Source organism: Palaemon carinicauda, chromosome 6 (genome assembly GCF_036898095.1).
Source record: "Palaemon carinicauda isolate YSFRI2023 chromosome 6, ASM3689809v2, whole genome shotgun sequence".
In the NCBI taxonomy this organism is placed as follows: Eukaryota; Metazoa; Arthropoda; class Malacostraca; order Decapoda; family Palaemonidae; genus Palaemon; species Palaemon carinicauda.
In genome coordinates, this window is record NC_090730.1 from 89,982,005 (window position 1) to 89,994,504 (window position 12,500).

At 39.5% G+C, this 12,500-nt stretch overlaps 1 protein-coding gene across 2 annotated transcripts in view; it reads right to left on the reverse strand.

The window, feature by feature from the left end:
- LOC137642594 (uncharacterized) overlaps positions 1–12,500 on the reverse strand; it is a 101,656-nt gene that overhangs the window by 31,135 nt on the left and 58,021 nt on the right. For both annotated transcript variants that reach the window (XM_068375289.1, XM_068375290.1), the window contains exon 3: positions 8,129–8,274. In XM_068375289.1, the coding sequence (XP_068231390.1) occupies positions 8,129–8,274 (146 nt within the window). The remainder of the gene's footprint in view (positions 1–8,128; positions 8,275–12,500) is intronic.

A 12,500-nucleotide genomic window follows, 5' to 3' on the forward strand; every position in this document is an offset into this window, starting at 1 on the left:
AATTTTCTATACTAAAATGAAATTTATCATTTAAGTTAGAGAAAAGCTAAAGCTACCGAAGCCTATAACTACCCAGTTAAAAAATTTACTGCCAATTTACCACTCAATGTCCAGGTTAACTAATGAGATATTCTACAGTATTTCACATTTTGGTGACAATGATTAAAAGAAAAAAATAGAAAAGTATGATTGAATTCATCTTTCCTGAAATCTCCTTTTTGACAAACCACAAGGTTTAAGAAGCCTCTTTTTTATGCAGACTGTAAACATCATAAGCAATCCATCTTGATAATCTGTAACGTTTCTTGTTTTTATGTGCAGTAATAGACTTTCACTCTTGTACTGTACTTGTTTACTGAATTTTCTAGGATATTTATGTGCGTACACACAAACACACACACAGAATTTCAATATCCAGTCATCTAAAATAACAAATGTCAAAATAATTTGTATTTTTCCTAGCTATATAAATCTAACTCCTTTAAAATAAGGAATATCTTCAGGCAAGCTGAAACGGCCGTTGAAATTGTTAATAAGGTATTTAACGACACGAGGTGAGCAAGAGCAAGTAGACCAGCCCACCCTCTTGTCAAATTCTTCACTTTTGACCTTTATCTTAGGACTGAGAGGGTCGTTGAGGTGGGAAGTTCAACTTTAAACAACTTGGGTTTGTATAGCTAGGAAAAATAAATTTTTTGTTATTTGTTCCTGTGTATAAAAACCTTTCGTTTGTTAAAATAGGGAGACTTACTCATTGAAGGTAGAGGCCCCTTAAACCAACTAGCTAATTCTTTTCTTCTATGGAAAAAGCCAGGAGCAAATGGCCCAGCCCACCCTCCAATCAAATTCTTCCCTTTTGACCTTTATCTTAGAACTAAAGAAGGTAGTTGGGGTGGGAAATTTAACTTTAAACAACTTGGGTTTGTATAGCTAGGAAAAAAACATTTTATTCTTATTTGTTCCTATGTGTATACAAACCTTCCGTCCGTTCAAATAGGGAGACTTACTTATTGACAGGTAGAGGCCCCTTTAAACAACTAGCCGATTCTTTTTCTTCCATGGAAAACACCAAGAGCAAATAGCCCAGCCCATCCTCCAGTCAAATTCTTCACTTTTGACCTTCACCTTAGTACTGAGAGTGTAGTTGGGGTGGGAAGTTTAACTTTAAACAACTTGGGTTTGTATAGCTAGGAAAATTTTTTTTTTTTATTTGTTCTTATGTGTATTCAAACTTTTCCTCCATTAAAATTAATAGACTCTTTCTCATTGATAGGTAGAGGCCCCTTAAACCAACTATCGGATTCTTTTTCTTCCATAGAAAATACCAGTCTACCTGGTACTGTATGAGGACAAGGGAGGTGACTTCAACCTCCTATCGGCCCATCCCTACTCATCCGAAAAAGAGACGTAGTTTGAAATGAAATATCTGGCATATGATAGCCAATGGATAGGTATTCCTTTCACCATCAAGGGAGGATGGGGAGAACTACTTCCTACAGATCCAGTCTAATAACCATTTGTGTTTAGAAATCTAGCTTACCGGTATCAATGTCAAAACCAGCATGTAATACAGTAGTATGAATGCTTCATACTACTGTATTCAAGTAAGGGGAAGGAAAGAAGCAGAAGAGCCAGTCATTCTATCTTTCCTTCAGACTTACATCCAAAATCCCCTCTGATGGTCCAGCACTTTGCTGCAGTATGGGGGCTTGAGTGTCTCAATGATGGGCTGGGTAATGGCGGTGGGGTAGTTTATCCACCCTGGCAGGCTCAACCATACCGCTAAGGCCAGTTCGGAGAGACCAGACCAAGACTGGACCCCCTATAGGCCTTCTCCTTTATTTAAGATAGGCAAAGGCTAGGAGAAGGAAAACTCCAAAATCAAACCAAACAAGACCCCAACGGCGGAGCTTCCCAGCGCCGGCGGAAGAGGGCAATGCCTGTCGGGCAGGCAACAAGGCGGGCCTTGACATAACAAGAACCCGGCAGCCCGATGCAACCAACATAGGAGAAGCCGCCTGTCTCATATGTCTTGAGCCGCGGTGTAAACGGTGTGGGCCAAGTGTGTGTGCGTGGCCGTTGCAAAGCCACGACCACCCAAAACAATATACCCAGCTACTGGCATTCTGTCGTTTTCTCCACCCTTCTTCATCTCTTTCTCACCATCATCATCATCATCACCACCACCAAGTCCTGAGGCGACAGCACCGTGGATGAAGGGGGCAGGCCTGGATAGCTGGAAGCCCTTAGTATTTTTTATGATCAGACATAAGCACCCACCCCATAGATAGGAGGCTGATGGCTAACGACAGAACCCAATACTCAGACACGAGTGGGCGACGACGACGACATCCAAAATATTACCAAGCACAAGATGCTTCCTGCCACATATAGGAGGTGGACTAGCTACCTAACTACAATAGTAGAGCAGACACCACCACAAGGGCAAGAATAAGTGTTGAAATGACTTGTGGGTATACATTACTCCTTTGAAAAAATGGCTGTAATGATTTTTGGCACTTACAAACTACCTCATTACCTGTCTCACTGTAGATTCTTCAATCTAAGATCAATACCCCTAACTTTGTGAACTCTAGTTTGTGGTGCCTCAATCCCAGCAAAGGTTAAAGCATATGCTCTTAATTGTCTCCCGAAGCCAGAAAGACTGTGTTCTTTATTTTGGTCATGCCAGCACTAGGGCTGAAAGGCTGACACTGTCCTAAGATGCAGTTCTCTTTAGATAGCATTGCAGTCTTCACAGGAGACAAAGGCATCTCTCGATTACCAACCAACACCTCACATAGGGAGGGGATGAAGGTGGTATTGAACATGGGCGTTTCTCAATGGGTTCCAAGATTTAGCCACAAATTAGAGCAAAAAACTAACGTACCTTCCTACAACCCTAAGCGGGGGTTATTACAAGAGACCATACAACTCACCTACTCTCTTTGCCAATACTATGGCTAACAAAGACAAACTTGAGTTGGAACTCTGCACCTTGAGAACAAATGTCACATCTAACTATGGAGCCTGAGGTCCTGGGATGGGCAAGACTGGTCAAAGCTCCTCATGGGTATAGACAACTCCTATGCCCTTCAGTTAAGATATCATACCCAAAGGCTGAGCTGTAGCCTTTTACAGCCAGGACTAAGAGGAGTTTCTCGGCGAAGGCAGATGAGGAAGTCTGCAATTTGCACTAGAGAAGCTTTAACCGAGGAAGTACCCCTTACATGACACCTATCCTACAAAATGTCCCTCTTACCCTTGTTGCAGAGGACTGCCACAGGCATCCAGATATCTCACAAAAAGCCTTATGCTTGGAGAAGATGCTGGATACTCTCCAGCCAAGGAGTGTAAACAACTTCAGAGATTGGTGGGTCCATAAGGGTACAGTAGTTCTGATATAAATCTCAGTTCCCTGTTGTTCATGTCGCCTTTAAAACTACTAATTTAACAATGGAATTTTAGCAATGAAAATATTTCTATACCCTGACTTTCATATTGCTTTCTCCCAGAAGCTGACTCAAAAGAAATGTTACCCCCAAAAACACTAAAAATTTCTCTTTCTCTTCAAGAGGCCACGTGTTGCCCACTAGGGTGACATTTGATGACAAATCTAATGGTAACTCGAGATAATGAATCCCGAACAGAAGAGCAAAACACCTTTATCTTTGTTCACCAATGTTGAAACTCATTCCTCACAAGATTTCTGTAAAAAAGAATTATCAACGGCATGATACACAAAGAGATGCAAATGAAGATCACTCAAAAACCATTTCTATGCACAACAGCTCAGTAATTATTAACAGATCTAGAGCAAAAAGATTAGGTCAAGTTCTGTTATCACCCTGAGCAAGTATTTTATCAGTTACATATACAATAGGCACCGACCCCCTTTTTATGCCTCAGTGACTATCCCATCATTGATTTACTACAGTAAGGTCCCGAATTATGTGAGAATTTCGAAACACAACAGAAATAATTCCATTAGGGCCATGACAACCAGCAACTTGCCTATTCAATTGTGGTGTTTACTACCATTTCCAAAACTTTCTATGTACTATACTGTATTTTCTATAATATTAAATTGTTCTTGTAAATAAATCAAATATTTAATATGGTTAAAGTTCTAATAACTTGAAATAGGTTAAAATTACAACCAAGATGGGTGCAAACACCGTATATTTCCCATTATAACACAACCTAAAATACAGAAAAATTTTAATACGTTTGTCATATCTATTGTATAAGAAAACTGGTGAATAGCAAAACCATCACTGTATAGACTAACTTTTGTTGTATCATTGAAAATGCAAAATTCTCAAAATAAAGGCAATTTTTATATGCTTTTCCTAACCATGCCAAAAAGCACAATAAAAAACGACAACCACAGTTTTGTATATCTTCATCTGATCATAATGAAGAAATAAATGAAATGCATGCCATTTATACAATTTTCCCAAAGACGCCGCCTGAAACGGAAACCTTCCATTTGTCTACTGTAGGCTCCATCTTCGACCAAAATAAACAAACGAAAGCATTAAACACGCATGATCAATGATAACTATAATGATATTAAAAGCTTTTAGTAAATATTATGTTATTACAAATATTTTACTTACTGTATCCATATAAATTCCTACATACGTAGCAAAGCAGGAAAACTATTTGTTTGCGTTTCATCAAAAATAGCAAACTGCCGCTAATGACAGAATGATAATTTACGATAATTCTAAAATGTTATGAGAGATGATTGTCCATTCCATATCCAAAAAATACATTTCCTAACTTCAGTTATGAGTCAACTTGTACCCATATCAATTATGGAACCATATGAAAAAAGAAAAAAAAGAAGAAGAGAGTACTGGGCCGGTTTTAAGTCATCAAACAATGAAGTTACCACTATAACGTTCGATGTGAAAAGATTGGAGAGAGAGAGAGAGAGAGAGAGAGAGAGGAGAGAGAGAGAGAGAGAGAGAGAGAGAGAGAGAGAGAGAGAGAGAGAATTCTTAGATGAGCTGGCAGCACATTAAATAGTCGCTGCATTATCAATGCTGGTGTGTAGTGGATTAATGTCCTGTGCGCCTTCCTTAGTTTTCCTTGTATAGTTTTGGGCACTATTAATCTACCTCGGCTTGCTCTTTCTGATATTTTTAGCTCCATGATATTTTCAGTAATTCCTTCGATTTAATTCCATGCGTGTATTCTTATGTAGCGTTCTCTTCTCCTTTCTAGACTGTACAATTTTAAAAATTGCAGTCTTTCCCAGTAGTCAAGGTCCTTAACTTCTTCCATTCTACCAGTAAAAGACCTTTGTATAGTCTCAATTTGTGCAATATCCTTTTGGTAGTGTGGGTACCATATCACATTGCAGTACTCGAGTGTACTACGTACATAAGTTTTGTAAAGCATAATCATGTGTTCAGCTTTTCTTGTTTTAAAGTGTCTGAATAGCATTCCCATTTTGGCTTTAACATTTAGCCACCAGTGTTGCTATTTGGTCGTTGCATAACATATTCCTATTTAACATTACACCAAGGTCTTTAATTGCTTCGTTGTTTGTGATTGTCTTGTTATTAGGTCCCCTGTATGCATATACCATTCCTTCTGTTTCCATAATTTATTGATTTGAATTTATTGGAGTTAAATACCATCCTATTTATCTCTGCCCATTCATATATTTTGTTTAAATTGCATGTATTTCAGTTGGTGGTGGGATGAGATGTGACGATCCCTATGTCTCAAAGCTAGGGGTGTCAGGGGGTTTTGAGTTATGCCTAAGGTAGGGAATATTGCCATTGACTGGAGAGGTGGGATTCTATATGGTAGAGAACATAAAAAGACTAAAATATTTCTAACACAATCAAAAATAAAAGTTAGAATCCCAAAGACTTTTTTGGTTGACTAAAGAAAGGAGGGGCTAAAATCAGGGGGGGAGGAGATATTCTCGTGAAATTTCCCGATTGGGAACTGTGTGATATATAATCATGAGCTGTACTCATTTGTTCAATATACTAGCAATTTTGACTTCCATATGGTATACATTTGTAAATGATGTATCCTCAACATCTTCGTATGTAACACACGGCATACTTTGGTGTGGCATTCCTAACTTCATCCGTTCTATTAACAACCTAACCTAATTTCTCTGGATTTTATCCTGAAATAAAAGGTAGGTTCAGTGGTCTAGATGCTACCAAGCCAGTAACTTCTGAGTAATAAGAATTAATGTAAGAATAAGTTACAAACAATCTAACTATAGTATTCTGAAAACCAATTTTATGAACTTTTGATTTTAGGACAAATTTGGCTAAAGCTTAAATTGTTATGCACTCTTGAATTTAAAAGTTTTACTATAAAAACATATAGTAAGTGAGTAAAGTAAATTTTTACCACTGACCAAAATTAAATTCTTCCAATTTAAACAGCTATACAGTAATGTAGAAAATCCTTCTTTTCATTCTCCTGTTTCTCTTTTATTTAGATTCCCAATGCAGCTATATGTTGGAGAATAACTAGATATTCACAACCAGGTGAGACAATATAAATTTCTATAGAATGCTAAGAGAGAAAAGTTTTAAACACTAGACAGGAATGGAATGAGAAACCTTCCTTGTACTTGGACTAATAATGTAGCGATGCTCTAGAGCGTTACAAAACTGTCGAGAATAAAACGCCTTGCTACCATTTAACGACAACACAGAACAATCAAAATCAAAACTTACTTGGACATCTTTACCAATATAAGTATCTTTAGAAAATAAATACTTCTTCAGCAGAGCTCCAGCGTATTCACAATCCGTTTCTTATGGTATGAAAAGATTTTAATCAAAACGAACAATCTAACTCCACCACAATTGACACAACTTTTTTTATTAAAAGTGAATGCAGATGTCTTGAGCCTACATGAACCAGGCTCACTGTCAAACAAAATATCATTGAACTGACAATATGAACTGAGGTTTAAAAAAAATGCCTTTGATCAAAATCGCTTGTTCTACCAAAAATGTAAATTATCACGTCATTACATAGATAACAAGAGGTTGATCAATGAACCCAAATTTTGTATTATTAGATCTGCTACTATTTTGAACACCGGAATCTCAAGAGGTCTAAGCTGGACACAGCAATTAGCAAAGCTTTTACAATAAAATACTTTTAAATAGTTTTCTCTGGATATTCCCTGTAAAAAGCTGCACAACTTTGTAAAGGCATACCAAAAAATTTTGACTAAATTCCAGTACAAAATTTACAGTGGTTATCCATTAGCTGATCAAACCTGAAAAAAGTTAATGTAAACAAACAAACCTCCTCCAAACATAAAAACCAGAGGCCAACCAAATTAATGGTTAAATTAAATTACAAAAGGAAACAATTCATTGCAGAGAGGATTTTAAATAATTACTTAAATTTTTATTTAAATACTGTAGTGAACAAGTGGTTGATAATGAGTGCCTTGTGAACAGCTTCCACTGTTGATTGTTTCGACTCAAAAACCAGCATTTGATGAAGGATACGTTATCCTGTTTGAAACCTCATTAAAATGAAAATCGAAGGTTTCCAAAATCTTTTGGAAGCTACTGGAACCACTAATATGGGACAAATGTCACTGGTTTGAATGACAGAGACTGATAAAGCAGGTGAAACTAAGCCCTTAACTTGAGTTACCATTGGTCACTGGATGTCAAATTGGTGGGCGGGAGGCGTGACAGCTTGAAGGGAAGAAGGGACGAATGGGCAATATTTTAGTTACTTGGGGTAATATCGCTATGAAGTAGGACTCAGGAACAAAGAAATATGAACATCAGGGGAGGTTCAGAGAAATTCTTTCTATTTAACAGCCTAAGCAGGAATATAAGCAGATTCATGTTGATAAACCAAATTAGAGATATCCAAGGTCAGAATTGTTGATGCAACCTAATATATACTCTACATATTTGGTACACTGACATATCTACATGGGTTTCCCCCCATTAATTTGAATAGGATTTTGCTTTATTTGGCATTAAATGATCACATAACATTCATAATGAAACTAATTACACTTTGTCAGCCATAAACTGCAATGATAAAAAACTAAATCATATACCAGTTAGAAAAGGAAATACACAACCTACATGATACTTACCCAAGTAACTCCCACTACCTTAGCAAGTCGAGCCATATTAACCGAGGACGGAAAATGCTCATGATCAAAAGTAAACTTCAGCAATTCGGTCATCTTATTAATTAAGCTATGTCGCCCAACAATTATACTTTTAACCTTGGTTTTATCTGAAATAGAAAAAATAGTTTATATGCATTACTATTAAATAGAATTCCAATTAGAATACATAATCATAAAAATATTTTCTTTATTGAAATTATCTAATACTGTATAATAAATGTCTTTTGTTTCATTATCAACTCATCAATCTTGCCTGTGCCTACACTTGTGATCCTTGAATGTCCTAATAACCAAACCCCATCTAATGAAACAAGACAAAAGAGCACTCAACTCAGTTAAGTGTCATTAACTGTTGTCCAAAGTGCCCTAGATAGTTTCTTCTTTGTAAGATCACCATATTTTATCAGCTTGGTAGGGAGGCTAACTGTATTTATTCCTAAAGAGCATACAAACCCTCATCCTTTAATTAGGGAGTACAAGTCTTGTGCTGTCAGGAGGGAAGGCAGTCATATTCCTTTCCCACCAAGCAGTCAACCCGTGGGGTTGCTGGGTTTTCAAAAGGCGAGGCGAAGTGGATAACAACTTACCCTATAGGTGGGTTAGCATTATGGAACTCAATGCCACGTCTCTACTACCTGAGAGTTGTGTGCTGGAGGCAGTGGAACCATGTAGGACTTCTTCGCAGGATTCCTTGATCAAACGTGTGTTCTCCTTAAGGGTGCCCGGCACTTCAAGGTGGCAGCAGCCAAACTTAGGGGATCAGAATAAAGTAAGGGACCTGTGCCCGTTCAGAGACGGCCGTCAGCAATGGCCACGACCTCTTCCCAAAAAGAGCCTACATGCAAAACTTTTTCAAGTACCGTCAGAGAGGGGGACTCCATTATTTGGTAGACTTGAAGGAGGAGTATTATATTTTGAAGTGATTGTTCATCAGTCTTCTCGAAAGTGCCCTCTCTGGATGAATGTACCTGTTCAAGACCCTATGATTCGGACTGTGTATGGATCTCCAGGTGTTCACCTTGGTAGTTGATTGGGTCCATTCGCGAGGATGTCAATGTACCTCAACAATTGGTTGATCCTAGTCTCATCGGAGGTTCAGTTGCTACAGGATCGAGATCGGATTATCGCATTTTGCCGCAATTTGGGGATTGTGGTAAACTGGGAGAAGTCAAATCTCATACCCAAGCAGAGGTTGAGGTACCTAGGCATGCTGATAAAAATGGCAGCAGCGAGTGCCTTTCCATCAGATGATTGCATCAGCAGACTCAGGGAGGTTGTGTGACCATTCCTGTCCAGGACAGAAATACCAGCTTGGCCATGGCAATGTCTTCTCCGTAACCTCTCCTCGGAGAAGCTTGTTCCACATGACCTCCACCAGAGATACCTTCAATGATGTTTGAAGTATCACTGGTCAGCCAACAGGGATTCCTAGTTCCATCATGTTTCAGTGGGACAGAAAGTTCGGGACGATCTGTCCTGGAGGCTAGATGAGAACCTCATCAGGAGAGTTTCACTTGACTCTCCACCTCCGGACATACTACAGTTCTCAAAAGCATCAAAGGAAGTGTGGGGAGCACACCTGGACTACCTGGTTGCCTCTAATGTGTGGATCAAAGAAGAAAGGCACCTGCACATCAACGTTCTCGATTTGCAAGCATTCCAAGAGGCACTCCGTAGTGGCCTACGTCAACAAGCAAGGGGTTAGGGTTTCTTGCCCTTTAAGCAACTGACGAAGCAGATACTTATTTGGGCGGCAACTCATGCTGTATTGTTGTCAGAAGGTACATTCTGGGCAAGAAGAATGTACAAGAAGACACTCAATCACCATGGCAGGTTGTAAGGGCAGAGTGGTCCCTACATACTCTTATAACAGAAAGGCTTCTTGCCTGGTGGGCTTTGAAAGGAAGGACCTGTTTGCCACCTGGCAGAGTAGGAAGCTGCCTGTGTTATGCTCCCCCAAGGACTCATGGGTGGTGTTGAAAGACCCACGAGATCACCTGGACAAGCACGCCTTTTCTTCCTTCATCCTGATCCGGCTGGTAATCAACAATGCCGATTATGGCTGGACTCTGTATGCCCTTGGTGACTTCCAGATGGCCTCATACTGAGTGGTATTTTGATCTGCTTGCTCTTCTGATTGAAGTCCTGAGAGAATTACCCAAGTTGCCCACTGTTCACTGTCAACCACACCTGCAAAGGCACCACCAGGATGTGGTGTCTTTGGCTCTTCATAGGTGGAGGCTATCTAGTATCTCAGAGTGAAAGTCTTTTTGTAAGGCACTGCACAAGAGATGTCTGGAAACATTTGGAGGTTCTTTACAGCTGTCTACTTGGCTAAACTGGCCATCTTCAATGATTGGTGTTGCAGAAAGGATATTTCTCCGGTCAAAGCAACTCTAGCAGATAGTGGATTTCCTCGTCTTCCTTTGCCGAGAGAAGTGCTTCTCAGTTACGGCTGTCAAAGGCTACTGCTCAGCCTTGAGTATGGTCTTCAAATTGAAGGATACAGACCTCTCAACTTGCTGGCGGAAGTTGTCTATATTCACGAGGAACTTTGAGTAGTCTTGCCTACCCCAGAATCTCAGGCCCCCAGAGTCAGACATGCCTTTAGTCCTCACGGCTCTTAGACATACCCCCTTACAAGCATTTGAGGAGGTCACCAGACAGGGATCAGACTTTCAAGGCTATCTTTAGCACTGGAAGAGAGTTGGTGAGTTGCACGGACTCTCTCATTTTGTCACCATCGCTACGAGGTGGAAGGAAGTCTTCAGTTTTGTGCCTGACTTCGAGGCCAAAACCAAGAATCCGACGATGCATGACCCTAGGTTTGAGTCCTTCTCCATCCATTCTTTTCGGGAGGCATTAAGATTTGATCAAGAGGAAATGCTTGTGCCATGTGAGGGCTCTGCGGTGCTACCTGAAAAGGACCCGAAACCTCACGTCCAAGTGTCAGACTTTACATTAGTACAAGCAGGTCCAAGAAAGAGATGTCAAGAAATACTATCTTTCTGGTTTCATGAGGTAATACGTAGAAAGTACACCTTAACTGACGGGAGTACTGGCCCTATTCTGGCCATCAAGAGATTGTTATCATTATCAAAGGTAGGAGATTAACCAGCCCAATGAGTCAAACTCGAGCCATCAGAAGAAACCTTTCATGCCATAGCCTTCCACTCTCTTGGATTAGAGTTCTCTTGGCTGAGGGTACACATGGGCCCACTATTCTATCTCATTTCCCTTCCTCAGCTTTTTTTCTAGTTTTTTCATCGTTTATACAGTAAATTATATGGAAAAGCTAATATAAATTTGATACTATTCTTAAAATATTTTATTTTGAATGTTTATTACTGCTGATGTAGTTTATTTCCTTTTTCTTTCCTCACTGAGCTATTTTTCCCTTGAGCTTATAGCATCTTGCTTTTCCAACAAGGGTTATAAGTTAGCTTGTAACAATAATAATGATAATAATGGGCTGAGCTTTGATAGCCGGAGTCTAGAAAAGGGAGATAATTTTCATGGAATTTAACTTGCGAGAGTATAACCAAAAGTCCCTCGAAACCTTTCAGCTTGGGACTGTGGAGGCTGCTCAAGTAGGTGTGTAGCCATCCCAGCTCCCACATGGGATAAGGATGCCCTGCATCAATAGTAACATGTAGATGTAAGTCTGGAATGAACACCTCTCATGGAACAAGCAGTCAAAATTTTACGTGCTGGATGGACCTGATGCTGGTAAGTTACACTTCAGAGACCCCCTCTTTAGGCCTAAAGTATCATCTCTCCCATCTCCCTTTAATGAGTGCACTGATGGTGGCTCTTATACCAACCAACAAATCACCATACAAGATTTATGCTTCCAAGTGACATCTCCTTTGAGAGAAGGGGATATCTAGTTTGATAGGGTACATGATTGTATGTACAGCTCAGGTCCTATCAGCCTTTCCTCCTTATAAATTCTGGTAAGAAGTTGCTGGGGTCATCACTTTGCTTCTGCACGGATCAAGCGGTGATCACTTCCAGGGCAGAAAATGAAATTGATGGACGAAGACCAGCAGGAAGACCTAGATAAAAACATGGATGGATTGATGGCAATGACTGGAGGAAGAATATCTGCACCTTGGTTGCTGCAGAATGTTGGAAATAAAAGAGAAATGGCGAGCCATGATTACCAACATCTTTAGCAATATGGCACATGGATGATGATCCAACTTTTAATGACTGACTCCAGGTCGCGCTGAATCAATCTCCTTAATTAAAGGACTCAGGTTTGTATAGCTGGGAAAAATAAAAATTTATTCTCAAAATTTTCAATATTTTCTAAATTGGGCTAAAAAAA